We start from the raw sequence: 23,058 nt of genomic DNA on the forward strand, positions 1-23,058 counted from the left end.
GGGGAAAAACGCGGGGAAGCAGCACCAGCAGTTCCGGTTGAGCTTTGATCCAGCAATGCAGTCAGCAAGCAGAGCATTGTCGTTGTTTGTTTGATTACTGCGAATCGCTTCCCTTGGAGGAATGTTCACTCGACGGAAAGACTCGGCTTTCGTATGGAGTCTTTCCACCGGTCCGCCCGAGAGTTTACGGGCCGCCTCCGGCTATTCAATCGGCTCTCCTCCGCCCAGAAGCTTAGGAAGCTCCCGTCCCTAGGCAACCCTGGTAGTTGGCCTCCCGAACCTCTTTCGGGCCAGCGGGCCTAGGAGGCCTGCCTCTCCACCTCCCGCGAACGCGCTCCTTGCTCAATGCCGAAATTGTAGGCGTCTGCGATGACTGTTCTTAGTGTCAGCCGCAAATGAGCCCTATTGAGCGTCACATTTCAGTAAGTTACGCTTCGATGTGATGAGCTCTAGCCAATTGTCCCTGGCCCGCTTTGTCTAGGTAGCATGCCCCAAGAACCACTGCAATCTTCTCTCTCGGCCGGCACGAGCGGATGCGGACGGTATGGCGTGATATCTCAAAGATAAGCTGACTTCGGCCCTCGGGCTCGCAGACAGACCGCTGCCTATTGACAGCTTTTGAGGTATCGTGACGTGCACTCTCGTTGCAGCGCAGGATTCTCTCTCTTGGGACCAGATGAACGCCGCGAGTTGATCACCGAGGCTGGATAGTCTGTACACACTACGCTATAGACTAGGTTTCTAGGCGGGAGGGGTCCCGGCCATCTCCCGAACACGGTCGAGGCCGTCACGCCGCAGATACTTCTCGGGTGTGCGGCAGAAGGGGCTCGGCCTTGGTCTAAACAGGTAGGAGGTAGTGGTGTACTATGGAAGCCTCTTTCGCAGGCAGGCAGGCAGCCAGCCAACAGCGATGCTGTTTCTCTACATAGGTGACTGATATCGGGTTACCAGATGAGGATATTACGGGGGCGTGTCAGCTTGCAGCCGGGGAAAGGGCGGGAGTGCAGATCTTCCCCGTACCCAAAGTGACGTGAAGGGATTCGGCGGAGTCAACTTGCATCAACTTTGCCAGGTGGAGAAGGGCGGGTGTCCAACGTTGTCGCATAGCCCGTGGAAACTCACCAAGTCGCCGAATCATCAGAATGTTGCGATAGGTATGAGGTGGGCGACGTGTAGCCGATGTATGCGTCAGCCACTAATCACAGCTTCGAATTGACACCAATACTCAGGACGCTTGAGGTGAGTCTCCTTCGCCCACTAGAGTGCTTAAGCGAGGCAGTCCGTATCTCGCGTCTTCGGGCTGAAAGATACGCATGCCGGATCGTCAGTCTTCGTGGGGGGTTTGTTGGTTTCGGGGCATTTGTGATCTTCACGATAACAAGATTGATACACATGAGGGACCCCAGGACTGTGACATGTGTCTGCAGACGGAGCTGCCGCAGGGCTGCGGCGCCTACGTTCTTGTTCTCCCGGACATGTTGCTGAAAACGCAAAGAGGCAACAAGGGCTCCAAGGAGGACAATTAACCCCACTCGCGCGCGTAAGAAGCCGAGGGCCCTCCGAGCTTTTCACCTTCGGCTGCCTGATGTGATCGTTTGCAGACGTCAGTTCACAGCTTGGTGTTGTTGGCGGCCGCGCAGGTTGCGTGGTTCCAGAGATTCTAGGCGTTCCAAAAGACCTCGCGAGATTACAAGCGACGAGAGCGGAAGTGAACCCCCACCGAGATCCATAGAATAATGAATCGAGCCACAGTGCTGACCTGTGAACGACTCGCAACGAAGAGGCGCAAGAGTAGTGGCGTGGCTTGTTCGTGTTTTTCAACAACAGAAACACCATCGCCGACGAATCTAGACTTCGATTGGGTGAACAGTCATCCAGATGGGCGTCTGTAGGTAGCGTGGGAGTGGGGGGCATTCCACACACAGAGAGGCGTCTCGTTGCAGACTCTGGATGCAAGAGGCTGTCCTCCCCGACGAGATGGGGGTTGCGGGCAGGGGTGGCAGCCCTTGAACGTTTACCAGGATTCTCTGCATCATGGGTAGTACTCTGGCAAGTCGTCAACTTGAGAAGCACCGCATCGAAAGTGCCTCAATGTGACAAGTCACAATATAGAAGACCTAGATCTTTGGAAAGCGCGCACCAAGGTGTGCTAGGCCAAACTCATGAACCACACCAGTCGAAACCATTCAACCGTTGTCGAAGACGTGCAGGACGCCTTGGCCAACGAGCAGCGTCAGTTCCCAGGCTGCATGTCGTCGCAGGATTTACTTGGTCCTTCTGATTACACCAACCTGTCGCAGAGCTGTATCCTTCCACGTACTGTCTTTGCTACTACCGTTTGATAAGACGACGGACATTGAAAAGGAACAAATGGAGGAGTCAGTGACGTGAGGGCCTTTTTGTTGTCTGTACTGCGAAAGTCACCTTGCGGAGTTCAGTCCGGCAACCGCAAGAAGCGGAAACCTCGTCGGGTATCTCTTTCTTCTATGTGATCTTTTTGCTGGCAACTGATGATGCGAATGGGAACCACCTCATAGGATGGTGATTTGCTGTTCTTTCAGTCTTCCGGAACTGGATCCTCGGTCTGCTGCCCGGTGCGGTAGGTAAGGCCGGCTTAGGCGCGATGCCACCTACGGTCAACACCAATTCGTACTTTGGCCCTTGCCAGGCCTGGACTCGTTGGAGGACTTGGCATGGCCCTCACAATGTTCGCATTCGTTCAGCCTCTCTGTGACAATGAATAAGATCCGTCTGCCACGCGGAGCTGTTCCGTCGCGGTCAAGTAAGCACCTTTTCAAAACTCCCATTATCAATGCCTCGACTCGGATGAAGTTTGAACTCTTGGGTGATTCAAATCCACTGAGCCATGTTGAGGCATTATACGGTAGAAACTCGACCGAGTTACTGCACTTGCGCTGATCAGGGTCCTGACTCCCATGTGCCCTACACCCTGAAGAAGAAAGTTTCGACGAAGCGAACTCTCTCGCCAGTGCGGCTTAGCGATAGAATCCGAGTCCGTCCTCACTGTGTCCAGCCGCGCCCGGACCTTGGGCGGTGCGGCCTGGAGGGTCGGCGCGGGCCCCGTCGCCCCGGATCGTACAAGAGAGGAGTGCTGAACACGCTCAGGTTTCTCAAGCACACAGTCGCTGCCTTGCCTCATTGCTGACGACGTGATCAGTGCTACATGATCAGCTGGGAAAAGTTCGTGGTCCCGTCTCAGTAAGAAAGTTGAAAGTCGTTTACTGGATTGAAGTCCGGCCAGACGGGCACTGCTGAGACGTCTTCTGTGCGAGAGGTGGCTGGCAGTCGTACGGCACGTTGACTGTTCGAGATGGCTGACAGCATGGGACAGCATAGAAAAGAATGAGGATAGCACTCTGGGATTTCCTGGTTCTGGTGTCTTGCAGCCGTTTGTTGTCGTCCTTATCTCGTCTCTGGCACCCACACACCCCACTGCTGCCATACTCTCCCAGTCGGGACGGGGTTGGCGACCTGACTCTTAATAAACAGCAACTATGCATATCAGCTGCGTCGATAAGAAAATGGTGGCGGATGGTTTTCTCCGTTACTAGGTTCGCCTTCGAGTCTCCTGGTAGCATCCCGCCATTGCGTCTTGAGTATGAGGGTATGAACTAACTAGTGTGGCTTGTGTCCAGCTGCAAGGTCGCATAGCTTCGAATACCTGGCGCTGCCACTGGCTGGGCGGGGCTGATGAGGTGATGGTGCAAGATATTGGCGTCGCTTTGAATGCCTGAGAGACAAAATAGCTTTGCGATGAGGATGCAGAATGACTGGCTGAATAGCTGACTAGCCCATTGTCACGGTCATGCATTGTACAGTGGATGACTCCGCTCCAAGGTTTTGAAAACAGGCTGTCCGCAAATCTGCATATGCAGTCAAGGTACACGTTGTTAGAATGCCTACAGGCTGGCTCTCAACAAAGAGAAGAAGCGTCCAGTGTCACAGCGGAATATACAGCTGTGTGTAGAAGTCAGGATGCCGTGAACTCTGTGCCCCGTCGCGTCGACCTGCAGCGCTGCATTCTTTCAGACGCCTGGGCAAGGCCTTGAACGAGGCACGGTTTGAAACATGCGCCTTCGATTGGACGACTCAGACCGTAGCCGGCCAGGCGCCGAGAAGAGAGTATATGGCAAGGTATGGCATGGCAAGCCAGGCCAAGGCAGGACAGCGACCAGACAAAACAGGCCGAACAGGGTAGTAAGCTGTACAAATATGGAGCGGGTATTGCTTCTTCTGTAAGTCTGCGGAGAGAAAGACAGAGCGCCTCGTGGGTTTGATGTGCACGACAAGCAACCGCCATCGAATGGCCTCTGCTTCAAAGGTTCGTGTTTGGCCGACGGGCAATGCCTGTAGTGCGGAGTGTGGAGTTGCTTCAGATGGTGGAGGAAGAAACCGGAGAAGCTGGAAGATCGGGGGAGGATGAGGTGGACAAGTGTCGGACGATGTCGGGTCGGGTGTGTACGTAAACAGACCGAGGACGAGCAGAAGAGGTCAAACTATAATCGTGAACGTGTTGGCAACTTACGTGTTCGTGTAACTCACATAAGATTCGCCATACTTGTGGTGGATGATGCACTGGCTGTCAAGACATGTACACCCAGATTCATAGTATGGTAGTTTCAATGTAGTCGCCCTCTAGCCCGCGCATTTCATCGCAGCACAGGATATGTATAGATAGGTATTTGGAGAAGCGAAAGAATAGATAGCCAGGGTCTCTTCTGTCTGAGCGACTTGTGGTCTGGACCGATCTGCCAGAGCGTCTTAGCAGACTACTGTAGCGTAGCTGGCACCGCCCCTGCTTCTGACGGCTATCGTGTTTTCTGACCGAGTTTGAAGGAGCTCCGCCCACTGTTCAGGGCGATAACAAGTAGTTCGTCTAGCGAGAAACAGGTGCCAAACAGTTGCTGCTCCATACAGGCCTGCCATCGGTATCCTCAATATGCGGCATATTGTTGGAAGGGAGCCTATCCTATTCCGCGAGACACTGAGAGAAAGAGAATGGCGGGGCGAGAGAGGCAACTTCATCGCGAAGCTCTACCGTTTGGCGCCCCCAAGGAACTGCAACGACAAGTCTCCCTGAGCGAAATTGAGCTACACGGCTACAAACGGACGCGTCGAAGGAGGGTGATCAGCTAAGGGAAGGCTTAAGGATACTGGGAATGGAGAAGCCCGTTCAACCCGACGAATGGACTGGCATATCCAGTTCATGCCGAAGAGCCGCGGATAGTCTCCTCCAGCTCTCGACTTTGGCATCCCATGGCACTCCTGTGTGACTGGTAGAGATCCAACATCTGTAAACCGAGCCCGTCAGTTCGCAGTTGTCGAGGCCCTCCGAGGTGAATGATGCATGGATTCTCGATCTATGATTTGCTGTCCACGGGGGATCTCCAAAGCCAAGCCAAGCCGGTTCAGTCTCCCCATATCTTCCCCGTGGAGTCCGACTCGTCCACTGGGAGATAGTTTGGGACCATTGCTTTCAACCCCGTCGAAATGGGGTCTTTCCCATTCGCCCACTATTGCTTTCAGACTTTGGATGCGTCGATTCGTTCTCACCAGCAGGTTCCGTGGCCGTAACAGTGACACGCGAGATGCCACGACAAGAATAGCCTACGTTTCATGAGACATCTCTTTTGAACCTAACCTCAGCCTGGCTCGGCGTGATTCGGATCGTGTTGGAGTTACAAGCACATCAAATACCGTCCTCTATTGGTTAGCAGCCAGTGCATTGTCTGCAATGACCCTGCCTTTGGCTTCAGCCTGGTCTCCTCCTCGCGCCGTGCCCTGTGGTGCTCGCTAACTTACACCTTCCGTGCATGACATGCCTTTCCCAGACTCAAGGAGAAGGGCTGTTGGTGGCACTGACCAAGTTGACTTTGAGTATACCCCAGAGTGTTCATCCATGTGTTTGCGTGTGCCCAAATCCTGACGTACCACTGGGCACAACCAGGGAGACAGATAGGCTTGCTGCCTACATGATTGCAGACTTCGGTGAAAACTGAGGAAGCCAAGGTAGGGCATGAATTGTAGTCGCGCGCAGCAGCACAAAGCACCAGCTCGCTGAACCAAGAGTCTATTATTATGATGCGTCCAGGTCGATATCAATTCACAGGACCTTGGGAACTGGAGTTAGAGCAAGCCGGTTGCGCGTAGCTTAGGCAACGTTAAACCCACGCCTCGTAGCTCTAGTATAGAGTCGCAACTTTTCAAGGGTTAATCTTGCCGTATGGCCCTCGCTCTTTGCCTCCGGCCACTGTCCGTACTCCGTACCGCTACTTCAGCTCCACAACGGCCGCGGGAGGGGCGAGGTATGCGTAGAAAAAGAGCGAAAAGAACGTCATTTCATGGCCAATAATTGGGCTCGTTGAAGGTGAGCCAGGTAGACCAGTTCGCGCCAAATGTATTACCTAGCAATCACTACGCTGGCTAGCGGCCGGAAGAAAAAGCAGAGTGCATTGATGCGTTCGATGTTGCGCAGCTAGCGTCTAGTTCAAGTTCCCTCTTGCGTAAGGTCTTGTTGATTGAGGGCCCTTTGAATAAAACGAATAAAATTCAGAGAGGCTGGATGCCAGTCTTGCCATTCTTGTGAGGAAGGTTAACGCCAGGCCAGGCGGGGTAAAGGCTTTGGCATAACCATGGAGCGTTCCGCCTGTGATGACCATCTAGATTACAGCGACTGCTATCAGCATAGTGGCTGGCGGATCTGACATGCTGGGAACTGGGGGAAAATCCGGGTTACATCAACCAAGCTTCCAAGTCGTAGGTCGACAGAGTTTGTCTGATATGTGCAGAGTTCGCTACTACGCTTGCTTTTGTTGCCTTTTCAGATGTTCCCCAGTTGTTAGTAACTTTGTTTGGTTGGAGACATGGACCCTTGAAGTCTGAACAGCCAGCCACCAGGGGGTGGACCAGCCGCCGAGTCCCCAACAAAATGTCGATCGATGTTGACGTTCGGCGAGGGGAAGCTTGAAGCTGGCGCTCCCTGCTACCATCAGACACAGCGAACGTCTGATATTGGCAGCCAACGAAATCACGTTGGCGGTCAGGGCCCGACGAAGCTGGAGCTGGCGATCAGCGAGCTTGGAGGGATAGCTGATGCACGACTACATGTCAATGGCTAGGAAGGCCATGCTTCCTCGCCTGGTGGCCTGCCATCGCCGCAAAAGAGCGTGCCAAAACGCAGTTCCGTATGCTCCCCTCACTGCAGGGCCCGATGCTAGGACCGGGCGTGCTCATAGTGCCCAAGGCGTAGTGCATACAGTAAGACCGAGGAATCGAGATAGCATCGAGATGACTGTGGTTTGTGGTGAGGAGCATTCACTTGGTCGCCGATTCTGACAGCAATGATGCCACAACCCGACGCTGAGGACCACATGATATCACCGTATCCTTACTGGCTGGGCGGGTGTTGTCTTTCCTTCTATTGCTGTGGTGGTGTCCGATCGAAAAGCCCTGACCAGCCGAGCCGTGACAAGGGAAAGATAAGCAGGGCGGCTCCAGTGAGCAGAAGATGTTAAGCCTGGCATGTCTGAAGGGCTGGGCCTGACAATGCGTAAGGATACCTACAGCAGAGGGCATTGCGTTCTTGTGAGCTGGGAGATGCTGATGGCGTAAGGTTAGGAGAAGAAACGAGGCGAGACAGCCAAATCCCCGAGTCTCCAGAAACCGTGGAGCCTATTGATGGGGTCTCCGTGGGGGAGCGTATGGAGCCAAGACGAGAGACGCATTGAACCTGCGGACATTCGGCTGAGCTGTGCTACCGAGTGCGGTCGACGATTATGCGACGAGACTCGGGGGCGATGCCGCTACTCGGCGGTTGTTCACAAGCAGATCAATGAACGGTGAGGATGGGAGGTTGAAGATGCAGTCATTCGAGTATTGAGTGATTGCCCGTCTTGACGTGATGCCTTCCTCATTCGCTACGGAGTATTCTGTATTGCCAGTTGCAAGCGCCCCGAAAAGTCAGGGACGACCTGCTGCGTCGATGGGGTCTTGCCCACGCGAGTTGACGACATTGTCAATGTGCGTCGCTGCTGGCCCTGTTCAATGTTGGCTGTTGCCATCTCCCCGGGAAAGAAAGAAAGGGGCCCTGCGCGTAATTGTTAGCGAGGTACAGCTTGCCCCGCAATGTCCAAGTCCATGGCACGCTAGATTACCGCACCGAGTGACCAGACCGTCAGCCCGGGGAAAGGTTCCGGTCATGCGCAAGTCTCCATCTGGGGCCAGCCACAACCAGGGCCCACATCATCCGGCGAAATGACGGGACAGTTTGGGCCTTCTGGTTCCGATGCACACCCCCACGTGACCCCTGACGCTCGGCTTGCCCTTGCCTTACTAAGACCCGGTACGTACCCCTCATACCTTGGACGGCCTGTCCGACAGACGCACAACGCAGGAAGGAGGCTCTGGAGTTAGATCTTCGCTTGCTCCTTGCTCAACATCAGGGCAGAGTTGCATCTTCTGTTCTAATTCAATTCTAATTCAACACCATACCTTCAAACACGCTGCGTGCCGAGCATAGGCACTCTGTGTTGCTCTACTTGCCTGGGCAATGATCCACGATCGATGCCAGCTAACGTCATTCGCATCCAACATCTCTGCCCCTGACTGGGACCTCTAGGCGGGATCAGCACGAGAAACCCCCGACTTGCATAGGTATCCGAGCTTTCCAAACGGCATCCAAAATCCTGGGGCCAGACTTCAAGAGCAAAAGGGAGGAAAGGTATTCCTGCAAGCGCGCCCTATGTCTGATACTAGCGCATCAAAGACCCTTGGGGTTTCCTCGCACCATATTTGTCACCTTTGATATCACCTCTCGGCCTCTTCGGTCGTTCCATTTACTACCCGCCAGTTGTCGCCAGAGCATCCATTCCAGGCCTGTCTTGGAACCCCCATCTTGGGCCAGATGGTCTTTCGGCCTGAGCGGCCATCCCTCCCGGTAACGATGGCGGCGACTTGAGTCTCCCGGGGTCGGCACGGACCATGAAGATTGTTACGCGGACTTGTACGGAAAACGAGAATCATACGGGCGAGACATCAGGACACTGACCATCCTGACCCCGCCCCTTCGGAGAGGTTTCGAGGGTGAGGGCGGGGATCACGCCGTCAGTGGGTGCAGCAACGTGGGATTTGACCAGGGCGAGAGCGCGACAGATGGAAGAAAAAAAAATTCTTTTCGAAAATAATTTTTAACTCCATTCGCCCTCACCCCGAGGGTCCAGCCGAAGGACCCCCCTGTCGTTCGGGGCCACAGTCGCCTTGTCAATTTCGAGCCCGCCGAAAGGCAGCCAAGAAGGCCCATTGCTTCCCTCGCTTGAGGCTTGCCTAGCCAGCCCTGGGCCAGACTCGGACTGGCTTGAGGCTTGGGGCTGGGGAGCTGGCCCTGCTCGAACCCTCAGACATTGAGGCGTCCGACCATCCGAGGATCGCAACTTGGCCCAGGTCACTGGATATTGCCATTGCCATTATCGCACATGCGCCATCGTCACTGGAGCGGTTTTGGCTTCATCACGAGGTCTCACTGTGCTCAGGCCTCGTCAAGACCTAGTGCATTCCGGCCAAGAGAAATTCGATTCGAATGCCTCCGTACCCTATGTACTGCAGAGATCCACGCTGCTATCCGCCGTTGTAACCTGCAAATCGCTCGCTGCCGTCGGTCAAGTGCCTGGGGCCATGCAAGAAAGCTATTGGCATTTGCAATTGCGTTTGTTCCCTCGGGAAAACGAATCCGTGTCTTGCACACACAAGAGTCGATGTATCCTACATGGTTCGACAAAACGACAAACGTCCCCACGTTGACGTCTTTGTGCCAGGAGTACCAGAGTGAGACGGTCGTTCATGACCTGGATATGGCTAAAGATCGGAGACCTAAAGACCTGAAGATCACTTCTCTGACCGTCATTCCTCCACTCGACGCTTGGTACCCTTGGCTGGGTTATGTGTCGTCTCGTCACTTGCGCCAGTAATGTTTTATGCTGGCACTGTCGGATGTGAATGCGCCAACAAAGGCATGCTCTCATTGGCACAACATCCGCGACGAGCTTGTCTCGCTCTCTCTTCGTCCAATGTGTTGTGGCATTCCGGGATTACAACCTCCACTTCCCTAGGACCGCCACGACCGCCTTACCTGCCGGACGCATTTGTATGCTCATCTGTCTGGTTACAGTGTCGGACGAGTGTCCCCCACACAGTCTCTCGCCTCCTTGCGGCAGCGGACAATCCACGCTCATTCCCAAGTTCGTTCCGGTGGCCTCGTTCGCTAGACACTGGCATGCCTTCAATCATTGCGCAGGTGTTCGATTCACCTGGTTGTCGTACCCGCGCGTCCGCGGCCGGGACGAATTCGTTCTTGCGAGGGGTTTTGTCCCTGCTGAGACCGTCGTCGTCTCTGGACCATGGCTTAATACCTGAGTGACGTTGACTCACATCCCTCGAATGGGCCTTATCTTGCTTTGCCCCGGATCATCCTCCATGTCTCTTGATTATCGTCCCGGCCGCCGCTATAGACGGCGTGGAGGGCATGGAGGGCTGCTTAATGGCTGCTCGCTATCAGACCGTGCTTGAGGCTTTGAGCTCTGTCTATCCCTTGTGTTCCGGGGAGGATGAATCCAACTTGAGGTATATGTCTCTCTATTCTGCCTTTGGAGCTTCCCTTGAACATCCTGTGTATCTGTACAGAATGAGGAAGGCCCCCCATCTTCCCGCCTCCGCAGATCCTCACTTCGCCTAGTTGGCTCCTTGCGGATTCCATCTCTGCTTCGATGAACTTTTCCGGGTCGTGTTGACCAATCAATTGACCACTCGCTAGGCGCCGCATTCGCCGCCTCGCCGTTTTGTGTCTTGTTCTCGTTCAATTATACATGCCTGAATTTGGATGTAGGAGTTTCAATCCAAGAGACACAGATATTTAGACATTATGCATCCCCCTCATGGCCCCTTTCTCGAGCCAAGTTTCCCCTCCCTTCATTATCATCATCATCATCACCACGAGTATCACCACGAGTATCACCACCACCACCACCATCATCGCATTGCTGGACAAGCCCTGACGAATAGACATTGAGGTAGGCACCGGTGTGTTTGTTGCTCGCTGTCTCCTGCACCTTGGATCTCTCCACGCCGATACCCTCCCATTCTCACCCCAGTTGTCGGTCTGGCTGCAAGCTGCCACACTTGCATCTCTGGTGTGTGCATTGGCTTGCAGGGGTCTGATAAACGCTTGCGCAGCGCAGCATAGCGTTGCGTTGCGTTGCGCCCCTACTTTGTTACTGTACACCTGCGCCTCTTTCTCTCTTGCTGTCTCTCTCTCTCATTCGCACAGCTCCTATGCTTTCCTTTGCCTTGAATTCCCTCAGTGTCATACCTGCCTCCTCTACGACCCCAATATACCGATACCCATACTCACTCTGTACTTGCATCCGTCATTCCGGCCACTCTATCTGCCCTGACGTAGCGCCTGTGTGCGTATGTCCATTTACTACTACCCATCCAGTTCCACGCATCTTGTCCTTGCTAAGTGGCTACCAGACCGTGAGAGAGTCGTTGTCCCACTGGCTCCTCGGTATACCGAGATATACCACAGATAGGTAGGCACTTGACGGGATACAAGAGTTTGTATCTTTAGGTCCATCTATTTGTAAGGAACTACCTTGTACGTGAAGTAGTCGGTGGCGTGCCGGACTATGGCAAAGTACCTCTTTTCGCATCGCAACTGCACCGCACATTCACCTGTTTTGCTTGTTGCTTTCCTGCTGCTAATGGTAGTGCCCTGATCCCTCCTCCCCAGTCCACGTCCACGTCGTAGTCCCATCCACATTGTTCATCCCCGGGCCCCAGAACATCTCGCAAGTCTCCAGATGTTTCTCCTCAGATTCCTGCTGCCCTTTTCTTCGTCGCGTTCTCCAGTTTCTCAGTGTCCGTCTGTCTATCTGCCCAAATGGTTCAACAGACTGTAGTTCAATCTCATCTGGTGAAGCCTTCATCTCCCTCAATCAACCATCACTTTAATTACTATCCGTACTCTCTCTCTCTCCATCTCCGAGTCTCAACAGTGACTGCTTGCCTTCAAGCCCGGGTCCAGTCCTCGCTACTTCTCCACACAGACGAGGACCCCCCCTGCCGCCCCTTGGACTCCTTGCCCACCATCACCCTTGCTTGCACCATCGAGCCCTTTCCCGAATAACCAGACGCAAAGGCAAAAAAAAAACTGTGTCTGTCACACACCCCGGAGCGTTGTCTCCCACGCCCCTCTCTCTTTCTCTCTCTCTCTCTCTTTCTCTCTCCCAATCTCTCTTCTCCCTCCTCGCTCTGCCTTTCTGCATTCTGACCCCCTCCACATTGACTTGGACCCCCTCATCTTCCATCTTTCCAGTACATCTGCGCCTCTAGGGTACAATCCGGATACCGGTACCTCCTCCTCTTCCTCACCCCCCTCCCTGGTCAAATCCTGCCCTGACCTGGCGTACGTCTGCGTGAGTGGTGTCCGTACCTATGGACTCCCACTCTTTCTCCTACCTTTTCCTCTCTCTCCTCCTAATCCACTGAGAGACTCCACTGGGGCGGGCAAAAGAACGAGACCTGCAATCAGCCTCTGGGGCTCGAACGTGCCGGTTGTCGTTCCAGTTCCTCGATCCGCTTCCCTACCCAGTATTTTACTTTTTTACCTTTTTTTTTTCTCTTCCCCTACCCTGTCTCTGGCTATCGAGCAGCCCGAATTCCCCATACACCACGGATTACATTTACCTACCCTTTTCCATCCGTCCACTCATCCCTTCTTCCCTTCACACCTCGGGTGTTCTTCTTGTCTTCCCTCTCCACCTACTCGACTCCGAGACTCGAGCAAATATACAAACCACCTCCCTCCCGCTTCCTCCCGCTACCACCCGCGACTCGCCTGGTTTTCACGTTCTCGTTTGCGTTTTCAAAGTTGCAGCGACATCATTTACTTCAGCCGCCGTCTCTTCTCGAAACCGTCGTCACTGACCCTCACGCGTGTACCCTCAGCCCAAGCCAGCACCAGCCAGCTTTGCTCTTCCGTTTCGCCCTACCTGATCTACGACTCCTCCGCCTTTTCCACTGGCGAACCCCCCGCGCATCGCTCCAGTCACCGCCTTTGTTTCTTGGGACGCCACCGCGCTAGGTCCTGAGCCACCAAAAACCTGCACGGTACAACCAACGGCCTGGTGTGGGAGGAATAAGAAAAAGGGACCGTCATCCTCCCGGACAAAACAACCCCCTCTCCGTCCTGCGTAGCCGTCGCCCCGATTACCGACTCTTTGGTCCACGATCTACGACCTGCTGCTATCACCTCTTCTTATCCACCTACAACAACAATAACAACACCACCTCCAACGACTTCAGCTTCCACTTGGATACTTATGACCGATCTTGCTCGCCTCTGTTCTGAATTAGCGGCGATCAGGGACTAACGTTCCTCAATTCGCCCAAACACCTCTACGATGGCAGTCGTTTTATCTTCAGAGGAGAATACCTACTTCTCCTCGTCTAGCCTGCGACGTTCGCACTCACAACCAAAGTTCGTCACAAAACAAGCGAGCTTCCACTCAGCTCCCGCCCCTAGCCATATCAGCGACGTTTTTGCAGACGCGAAGGTGTATCCCGACTCAGCACCGTCGTCTGCCCCTTCATCTCCCAGGACCATTCACGCCGAATCTACCGACCTCTCTTGCTCCTCAACACCCGCCAGCAATGTCTCCATTGCATCCGACTGCGACGACACGTTAGAACTTGCGGTGCACGCCAACGACCACTTTGTCATCCCTACCTATGGAGAGTCTGGCTACTTTGACCAAGTTGAAGACCTTGAAGCACCTACAAGTCCCCGGACTGGAGACTCGTACACTGTCTCACCCGTCGACAACGACACCGATGGAAACACATCCAGGCCCAACACACCAGAGTTCATTTTGGACGTAGAACACGCTGAAGACGATACCGCTGTTCGAGCACAACCCTCGCGTCACGTTGACTATCTCTCGCACAACTGGAAAGAGGAGGATATCTGGTCGTCATGGAAGTTCATCGTGTCCCGGAGATCCGAGTACAGCAACGCGGCTCGCTTGGAAAACGCATCTTGGAGGACCTGGATGAAGGCGAAGAACCACCTAAAAACCGTCTCCCCCGAGACCCTGAACTGGTAGGTACCGTGGAAGCACAAACCAGTACAAACTAACTCCTGGCAGGCTCAAGGACTGTGATGTCACCTGGCTTTATGGACCATTGCAGACGGGTCCAAACACTTTGAACCCCATCACAACCGACCCCAACAGCGCCAGGCTTACCAAGAACAACTCGTTTGTCAACAAGAAGCCAATCCTCAAGAAGAGGAGTATGTCGGAAGTCATGCTGCAGAGGTCATTATCCGCATCCTCTTTGCTAAAGCAGGCTGCCGCGGCAGTCCAAGCTCAAGAAAAAGACGGACGCAGACGTCTAGCCCGACCAACATTGGAGCGAGCAACCACAGACTACGTCACGTTTCCATTTTCATCGAGGAGGTTGAGCCGTGAGAGCTCCAACCTGTGCCCGTCAAGTACATCATCCGGCATCATCTCGCCGTGCAGTGAAAAGAAGCACATTCACTTCAATGAGCAGGTGTCTCAATGTATCGCAGTTGATATCAAGGGCGACGATGATGATGATGACGCCGATACCGAGCGCTACGATAATAGCGATTCTGACGAAGGAGCTATCATGATGAAGAGATCACGAACAAAGAAGAAGGCACCCTTGCTCAGAAGGAAGTCCTCAAAGGCTGCCGCAGCTGTTGAGGGCAAGACGATTGCGATGTTACCATCAACCACCCTCAAGTACCGCGAAGATACTCCCGAGCCACAAGAAACAGCTATGAAGCACAGTACCTCTTACAGAAGCCCCATCATGTCCCCGTCCTCCTCTCAAGAAACTCTTCGACCCTCCAAGGGCTCCGGCAAGTTTTTCTTCGACGACGATGACGATGAGGAGGAGGAGGCCGTTTCTATGGGTTGGCAATCACCGACAAAAGCCGACGACAAGTCTACAGGCCTACAACGATCATCGTCCACCAACAGTCTGAACGCCGAACCAGCTGGCATGCGTCGGACCTCGTCAGGTATGTTTATGCCATATGAAGAGGGGGAATCATCTTCCAACGAAGGAATCATCGGCCGGGTCATTGATACAGTTAATACAGCCCGGGATATTGCACATGTTATTTGGAACGTGGGGTGGAGGAAGTAAAGAGCTCAGTCAAGGTGGTTTGGGGCGCGGATTTTTCTAGCTCGACTCCAGCAAAACGCAATCGGCACGTCGTTCTTGGTAGTGGGTGTACGATATGGAGAAACGCGGATGCATCTATCCTCATGCATCTGCGAGAAGCTTGTGGAATTTCATCTCTGGGAGCATCCACGAGGATGTAATCAGGCCAACGCAATGGCCCAAGGACGATTTTGGTCTAATCACATCATCATACGGGGAGCATTATCATGCAGCGCGTCGATGGCTCCATCACGTTTGGTCGCGAGCCCAGTAAGGAATGGCACATGGTGGGATACCGGCGCTTAGGCATGCGAATCATGGTAATGGACTGGTCAATGCCCTCACCATCATGGCAACTAGGAATGTTGCGTAGGGGTTTAATGACGATACACGGAATATGCTTGTAACAATCATTTTGGGGAAATCTTGGGCACTAGTTGGTCTTCACCAACAAGGCTTGGCACGCGAATTGGGTCCAGGTATTGGGTTTCAGCAATGGCGCAACGGGGGAAAGATGGACGGGGAACAAAAGAAAATGGTTCGTTTCACAACAAGAGTTGGCTGGGTCTCAGCAGAGTGTGGTGCAGTCGGGTTTGGCGTGCTTCTAGCATTCGGAACTTGCGCTGTGGGAAGAGGTGGAATTTTGGGGGCCATGGGGCGTAGTTGCGAACTTGACGTCGACTTCGCAATGCTGGTCTTGTCCATATCGGGCTCGGCGTGCCTTGCGTGGAGATGTCGAGCATTCTTGTCGGCCACGGCTTGGAGCATGCAAACCCCCATGGGTATCAAGGGATGAGGCAGCGGGAAAGTGGCATACAATTGTGTCTTGCCGAGGGGAACGAAATACACCTGGATGAGACCCTGGTCCAAAGTATATAGAAAGGTGGGAAAAGGCTCGAGCAAATGAACTCGCCGTGGCAAAGATGCCAAAATTCACACGACTTGACATTACCGCTCCCTTCTCTCGTGATGATTTCCTACGTACTCACAACATGACCAACTGCAACAGTGACTGTGCACGTTATGCCTATTTTGTGTACCTGTCCCGTCCCGGCCGTTAACCTCGTGGTTTACGTGTATCATTATGCCAAATGTCTCCCAGTTTCTCCAATGTCTCAGTATATTTGCTTTTTTTCTTTCTTTCGCCATCTCTGGGAAGCTCAAGCAAGGGATAGGGATGGATAGCTGGGCATTAGGCTTGACCGCCATGGAGGCAAGGAAGATTGACGCCTCGTGCTGCTGATAAGGTGCGGTGTAATGTGGGATGTAGGCAGGTCCTTGGGAGGGGGGGGGGGATCTCAGGTCTAGAGTGCATGTGGTGTTGTGCGAGGGTGTGTTTATTTGATTCAAAGTTGGATGTGAGAGACAAGCAACAGGTAGGTAAGGTAGGATTAGGTATTGGGTTTCTTTCTTTTGGTACGGAATGGCGTGCTTCTAGATTGTTCGTATTCACGGATATAATCGTGGTGCATTTGTTACTTTACCTTTCTCTCCACGGGGCTTAGAAGATAGGCTAATTCTGTGTATCTGGGGATCGCTTTTGTTTTGGTATGTGTTTGGCTTCCCGGGGACGCGCGGGTGATGGACCGCCCGGGAGACCCTGAGAACCTCTACGGACGGGACGGGGAGGACGAGGAGAGATGAGTTAGATCGCTAGCTAATGTGCCTGAACCTTGGGAAGGGGTAAGGCATAAGGCCGAGGTGGATATCGATGAGGGTGTTGGAATGCGGCTGGTGGGGATGATGAGGCTCCCTTTGACCCCTGCGGAGATCCTTCTCACTTCCGTTTACATGTCTATCTGGGTCGTTATCTACTAACGTGGCTGCATCTTTTCTGGTTGTGGCAGGAAACCTAAGTAGATGTGATGTGATATTTGATACGTTTAGGCTGCTTACGTTGGAACTCAAAGATTCGTCGGCTCCTTCCGAGAGTTGTACAAGGTTTGCTTGATATTGCTTATGGCCCATTGCTTACTTAGGTCATGATCATGGTGGTGGTGACGGTGACGAGGGAGGTGTGGGAAGCGTGATATTGTTGGCTGATGATGTAAACGCCATTCTTTGCGTGCTGACCAGGGTTCTCGTAGAGGGAGAAACTTCGACACCGTGTGTTTACTTTTTTATTTACAAGCTTGTGGCTTCTTATCCCGTGTGCAGTAAGGTAGGGTTCTGTAAAGAGGAATAGATGTTCAGGGTCCAATACGTGGCTCAAAGTTACCTTGCGCCATCATGTCGTTCGGGGCGTTTTTTTCTCACAATTTGTGGACTTTTAAGTTGCTATCTGCGTATTATGTACGACATGGCGTATGCTTTGCTTTGCTTTGCTTTTTTTCGGTTTTGCCGCAGCTTCCATTGATTTTCCTCCTTTGGACTTTTGGGGAACATGCAATGCGCTGAATCGTTCGTGGGTTATGCAGGCTTATCTGACAATATGCGTGTCACTACTCTCTCCGTCTATCTAGCCTTTTGCGCGTCTCGTTTTCACTTTTGGTTTCCATTTAGTTTTGAGCTGAAGTGTGTAAAGTGGGAAACGGGAATGTTCACGTCTTATCCCATGAATCGGGGTGTTTGAGTAAGGGTCCATCTAAGATTGCGCGGAGAATCTTGGGGAGGTAGCCAATGCTACATTGATCAATTGATCGGACGATTCCATCTACCCTTTCTTGCTGTTTCTCTATTTACCTCGGTGATTTTTGCAAATTTAGGTTGCGGGTTGCACCGATATTTGGTGACCAACACGAAGCGGCGATTTGCAGTGGCGCTCTCACACTCAAGGTCACCGGCAGGACTCGTGGCAGGCCGTGGCAAGGTAAATAAAGAAAAAGCAAGGATCCATGTGGCAAGTTCGTGATGATATGCACGATGAGAGCATGATACCGAAACGGAACGGTAATCGGGAGGACGCGGAGTTGGCACCCACCCACCCCCCACTGAAAATCAGGGTCCTGGAGCGCAGGAGACTGCAAGGTCAGAATGCACGTATAACAGGGGGACAAACAGGGGATTGGACTGGAGTGTTGTCTGGAGGCGTGTTTCTGTTTTTGGTGGGAGAGGATGAGCTTCGTGTGGAGGTGGAGGTGGAGGTGGCAAAAAACGGAACCTGGAAATCGAGAGAGAAGGGCAAAAATTGGCATTGGCAGTGGTTCCGCTTGTCAAGTAGGACCCGTTGTCGATCACGGCGGAGAGAAACCCGCTTTTTGGGCGTGGTTTTTACTTACATGTCGCATATGCTGCCTCTGCTTACGTACATGTTGCAGCGACGATCTCGGGAGTCCCAGAAGAGGGATTGTGGTACGTCTAAGTGGCTGGATAGGTGGAGGTCTGGAGGAGGCTTCTCGTACAGCACGCCTTTCATACAGTACGATGAGTATCGTGGTATCCGTATCTTACTGTGGTACCCTGAGACCCCCTTCCTTCCCTTCGGTGAACAAATGCCGAGGGAAATGGCTCGGACTGGGTAACTCAACTGACTACTTCCCACCCCCGTGCTGATCACCCTCCGCGGTGCCGAGTTTAGTCAGCGAAACGTAGTTGAAAAAAATGCCGTCTGCCGGACCGTGTGGTGGTGAGTGGCTGAGCCGGGAGATGGAGTGCGTAATCGCGCGCTGTGTAGTCTTGTCCCGCCGGCGAGATGCATCGAGACGACGTATTTTAGTGTAACGAGGTACGAGCTAGTTTGAATTATCGATGGAAAAGGAGGGAGGTAAAGAGAGATACCTACATATCAGCGACGGATAGACGGATCCGAGATATGTGCGCTGACGCAAAAGGGCGGGAGGCCGGCGGGCGAGCAATGGAGGGTATGTTTACCTACATTGGAGAGATAGTCAATGACACAGCCAAGCGTGGGGGCCCCCATGGGGCCGTGCCATGGTTCCATGGCGGCTAGGCGGCTCTGGAAGGGCTTGGTGAATTCTTTGGTGGAAAGGGGTGTGTAATAGAGGATCAGTAGTGGCTGTTGATAACTCTGGGCGGTCCAAAGTACACCTGCTGTGTGTAGGTCTAGCAAAGCAGCTAGGGGAAAGTTTCGCACATCTAGAGCGACCTGAGGAGGGAGACCTGGAAGGAGTCTGAGGGTGTGGTGTAGGCGACTGGATGGTGTGCGCTTGTGTGATGGTGGTTTCTGCTACCATGGTCCTTTTGAGGGAATTCCAGTGTGTAACACATACGCCCGTAGCTTTATCTTGGGCAATGGAGATTGGACGAGGTGAGCCATTGACCAATGAGACTGCTGGATATGGAAGCGTGCCCGTTCGGTGCGTCGTACACACTCTGTCGGGACGGATGGTGTGCTGTTCGATGAGGTTGGATGGCCTAGGGGAAGGAGCCGCAATGACCTAGGACTTGGTTTAGTCTCGATGGCATCGGCGCCGGGCGTGTGGACATCAAGAGACACCTTGTTTCCCTGGTTGGGGAGCATGATCTGGACTGTTTACTTCATATCTTGGGGAACCGGGGCGTGTGATGGGTTCTGGATGAAGACCTGGCTTGACGCCCCTTAAAGTTTGGGGGTCCTTATCTCACGGATACGCTACGTTACCATGCCCTGTGTCTGGGCTTGCAAATGTCTCCGACTCCCTTGCTTGGCGCTTCTCCACGGGGAGAGGCGGAGAGAACGTGGAGATGGGAAGAAGTTTGGGGGTGGGTGGGATCAGTGAGACATTGATCTGGCTCTGGGCTTTTGGTGGCTAGCCGCGTGTTCCACCCGTTTGTCCAGCGACGTCTGTGATTGTGTTTCTGTGCAACCAAACACGAGGGGTGAAAGGGGTATGGCGTGAGTGTGTGACGGTCTTTCGTAATTGTAAGGGATGATGATGGAATTCTGCGTGGACATGATTTTCTGCCCTGAGCAGAGAGGCTCGAAGAGTCAAGATTGACGACAGGCGTGTTTGTGTTGATCATCAACCTTTGGTGTCTTTACGTCAGTCATGTCTGTGTGAAATAACGCCATTTAGACGGTGATGAGGTGGTGGTATCTGGTGGTGCTTGCGTAGCTGTATGCATCGATGCCAACGGAGTTCGACCTTGGGAGAAAGGGCGCAACCTTGAAGTGGATAGGAGATTCCCATTCTGTAACAGTCGACGGCGTGTGACTTTTCGGTGACTGACTAGGCGCTCGCATGTGTTCCCAAGTCATAGTTTCCAGAGTGGTTGTCGTGTCGTACTTGCCTTTTGACAGAAAATTGTTAGTGACACCGACAGTTTCGAGCAGGCTCTTCGCACATGCAATCGAGAGTTGAGAGAACCCTGCAATCTTGATATAGAGGTTGGTATATGTAGCACTACTGACTCGAGGCTAACTGATGCTCCTGCCGCCGCGCGAGCGGAACCGTTGCATCAGTTACCCGGGATGCAGACTTTGTACGAGATGGAGGGAGACTTGATAAGTAGCCGCAGCTAAGGATGATGGAGCCTCGCTAGGGTTGACGAGGCCAAGGAGGCAATGCTCTCCATTGGAGATGGAGATGATAAGACCGATTTCATAGCGTCTTGGGAGTTCAAGTCTAGAACTCAATGATATTACTTTCTACCAGGAAATTTGCGGGGAAAACAGTGATGCGTGATGTCGAACTTCGATGTTCAAGACTTTAACGTTCCAGGCTTGAGTCTTCACATACACGGAGTGTTTGTCTTGGTGAGATGACAGCTCTCTACTCTTGCTTTTGGACATGTCCGGCCAGGCAACAGTATTAACCTTCGTTCGGATTCTTGTTTAGACTGCATCAGAATGTCAACAAGAAACTAAGGTAATTGATTGAAGAGATTGTGTGTGGTGCTCAAGCAGCAACTCAAGCTAATGGCCAGGATTTGAGGGATAGTCTCCCGTACCTGCTGAGGCTATGTACTTGGTCTTGAGTGTGTTTTCCACAGTACGTAGTGGGATTATTCAAATGACATCTTGGTCGTTCATCCGCCATTGTCATCAGTACTGTTGCTTTTACGTTCACGACCAGGGATATCAACGTTGATAAAAGGGTCTAAACGGTAGGCTCCTCGGCGACCCGAATTGAAAAGATTGATTGCTTCAACTCACTCGCTTTTGTCTTGTTCAAACAACAGGAAACCAATGATTGAGTCGAACAATCAGATATTTGAAGGCTCTCATCGTGCTTGGCAGACTCAAATCTATAATCACTTACCGATCCACAGGACACAGATGCGGGCGCGGTTATTTGGAATCGACTTGCGATTCCTCAGATCTGAGATTAGAAGGATCTAGCTTCATTTCTTCGGCCATCACGCAAGTCAGCCCACATATAATACAGGGGTCACTTAAGGCCAACTGCTGGGTTGACCAGGACATATTGGTATTTTCAAATACCATACGTAGTTCGTAGTAGAGCTCGAGGACAAATATATCTCAAGACAGAAAACTCAACAGTGCTTTAAAGTATGTTATTAGTGTTGAAAACACATGAATACTCCGTGTCCGGGATAAACACCAGTTGAGACGCGTCGCGAAGAAAGACCCGGCTTACCATCGTCTTAACACTCAAGATATTTTGTGCTAAGCGGTTGCATATATATATATATATATATGTGTATATATTTATATAAGCAAGCGGTGCAGTAGTCAGTCAAGCTTCAAATGTTTCAAGTCACAAAAGACGCAAAAGCATATGATTTTTTCATCCTTTATCGTTTGAAACTTTTCGTTGAGAAGCATACTGGATATCAAGCAAAGGAGTCAACGGTTAGGCATTTTCGTATCTTCGTACCAGACAGCCCGTTGTATTCTAGCCTACCACCTGTACTGGAGTATTCCCGTTGTAATAAACTTAAGAAAACAGGAAGTAGGGTAGTCTAGTGACAAAATAATCAAGAAGATGATCATCGATGAGTTGGGAAAGCCATATCTTACGACTTCTCCCCGCCATAATCGCTTCGCGACATGCATGTCTCTTGGATCTGCAAGAAAGCAGAATGCGGTCGGTGGTGGATTTGATTTCTTGCGGCCATTATGGCGATATTTATACTGGTAGGGTTGGCATTCCTAGCTTCGATACCTCAGCTTGAGGATCAAATACAGGCGTACACTTTTCAACCGAGTGCAAGATGTAACGTGAGTAGCTCCCTTCTGAATTGGACGAGACAGCAGAGTGCTATTCATTACTCTGCACTTCCTGACCAGCTGTGCTTCAAGAAGAAGAGCCATGTCCTCCTCTGTGCGCGGCACTGGCGGATATAATCGAGAGGAAGGGATCAGGAGGATGTACACGACATGCCGTTCAAGACGTGGCTTCCACAAAGCGCTTTCACTTCATTCTGCGAATACTCTTATGCTATCGAGACGGTCTTCGGGCCGCAGCAGTTAGACTCGTCGATTTACCGGCACACTTTGGCGGCAGGATAACCAAGGAACTCCAAGTTGACGTGTCGAAGACTCTAGAGTAACAATGTTTACATGGGCACGCTCACAAACCACGAGCTGAGGGCATCATCATAAGTATAAGGGGAGCTATTGAGAAGAACTCGTTCCATTCTGACTCGCAAGTCTGAGTAAATTCGTATACAACTACGGGCTTGTAAACATGCTGGCTACACCATCACGATCATGAGGCGAGGCCCGTTCATACGAGCATCTTTCTGAGTCTCATCGTCGGCAACTGGCTCCTTCTACCTCGGTGCCTTATTTTCGTTATCTGGCAGCACTTATAAAAAGGCCATTCATAGAGGAACTTTTACTCCTTACTCCCACAGGCCATTGGGCTGATTGTTGGAAGAGGCACCATACGAGGGTGAACATTCTATCCATACTTCCTTAAGTTTAGCGGTAGACAGCATTAG

The 23,058-nt window shown here is 52.4% G+C and overlaps 5 protein-coding genes across 5 annotated transcripts; 3 read left to right on the plus strand and 2 right to left on the minus strand.

The window, feature by feature from the left end:
* Positions 1-2,422: 2,422 nt before the first annotated feature.
* Positions 2,423-3,756, minus strand: BDZ83DRAFT_49137 (uncharacterized protein). Its single transcript, XM_060503289.1, has 2 exons — positions 3,638-3,756; positions 2,423-3,578 (listed from the first exon to the last, which is right to left on the minus strand). The coding sequence occupies exon 2, from the start codon at positions 3,461-3,463 to the stop codon at positions 2,810-2,812; it is 654 nt and encodes a 217-aa protein (XP_060369319.1). The 5' UTR covers positions 3,464-3,578; positions 3,638-3,756; the 3' UTR covers positions 2,423-2,809.
* A 5,414-nt stretch (positions 3,757-9,170) lies between these two features.
* On the plus strand, positions 9,171-10,850 carry BDZ83DRAFT_727319 (uncharacterized protein). The gene is made up of 3 exons (XM_060512781.1): positions 9,171-9,979; positions 10,125-10,635; positions 10,826-10,850. Exons 1-2 carry the CDS (start codon positions 9,492-9,494, stop codon positions 10,426-10,428), a joined length of 792 nt encoding a protein of 263 aa, XP_060369320.1. The 5' UTR covers positions 9,171-9,491; the 3' UTR covers positions 10,429-10,635; positions 10,826-10,850.
* Positions 10,851-13,475: 2,625 nt separating this feature from the next.
* On the plus strand, positions 13,476-15,252 carry BDZ83DRAFT_568677 (protein phosphatase type 1 complex subunit Hex2/Reg1; the record flags this gene model as incomplete). The annotated part of the gene is made up of 2 exons (XM_060504105.1): positions 13,476-14,173; positions 14,220-15,252. 2 exons carry the CDS (start codon positions 13,476-13,478, stop codon positions 15,250-15,252), a joined length of 1,731 nt encoding a protein of 576 aa, XP_060369321.1.
* Positions 15,253-15,460: 208 nt separating this feature from the next.
* Positions 15,461-16,142, plus strand: BDZ83DRAFT_49153 (uncharacterized protein). Its single transcript, XM_060503290.1, has one exon. It carries the CDS (start codon positions 15,668-15,670, stop codon positions 16,064-16,066), a length of 399 nt encoding a protein of 132 aa, XP_060369322.1. The 5' UTR covers positions 15,461-15,667; the 3' UTR covers positions 16,067-16,142.
* A 2,065-nt stretch (positions 16,143-18,207) lies between these two features.
* Positions 18,208-19,150, minus strand: BDZ83DRAFT_647917 (uncharacterized protein; the record flags this gene model as incomplete). Its single annotated transcript, XM_060510127.1, has 3 exons — positions 18,208-18,463; positions 18,489-18,618; positions 19,081-19,150. 3 exons carry the CDS (start codon positions 19,148-19,150, stop codon positions 18,208-18,210), a joined length of 456 nt encoding a protein of 151 aa, XP_060369323.1.
* Between the last annotated feature and the right edge of the window lie 3,908 nt (positions 19,151-23,058).

Source organism: Colletotrichum acutatum (genome assembly GCF_030867785.1).
Source record: "Colletotrichum acutatum strain CBS 112980 chromosome Unknown BDZ83scaffold_12, whole genome shotgun sequence".
Lineage (NCBI taxonomy): Eukaryota > Fungi > Ascomycota > Sordariomycetes > Glomerellales > Glomerellaceae > Colletotrichum > Colletotrichum acutatum.

Excerpts from the sequence above, each read along its gene's own strand:
- BDZ83DRAFT_49137 (XM_060503289.1), bottom strand. The coding sequence starts at position 3,463 with ATGGCAGCAGTGGGGTGTGTGGGTGCCAGAGACGAGATAAGGACGACA.
- BDZ83DRAFT_727319 (XM_060512781.1), top strand. The coding sequence starts at position 9,492 with ATGCGCCATCGTCACTGGAGCGGTTTTGGCTTCATCACGAGGTCTCAC. Across the intron at positions 9,980-10,124 it reads TCGTCTCGTCACTTGCGCCA|GACCGCCACGACCGCCTTAC; the intron begins GTAATGTTTTAT and ends CCACTTCCCTAG.
- BDZ83DRAFT_49153 (XM_060503290.1), top strand. The coding sequence starts at position 15,668 with ATGCTTGTAACAATCATTTTGGGGAAATCTTGGGCACTAGTTGGTCTT.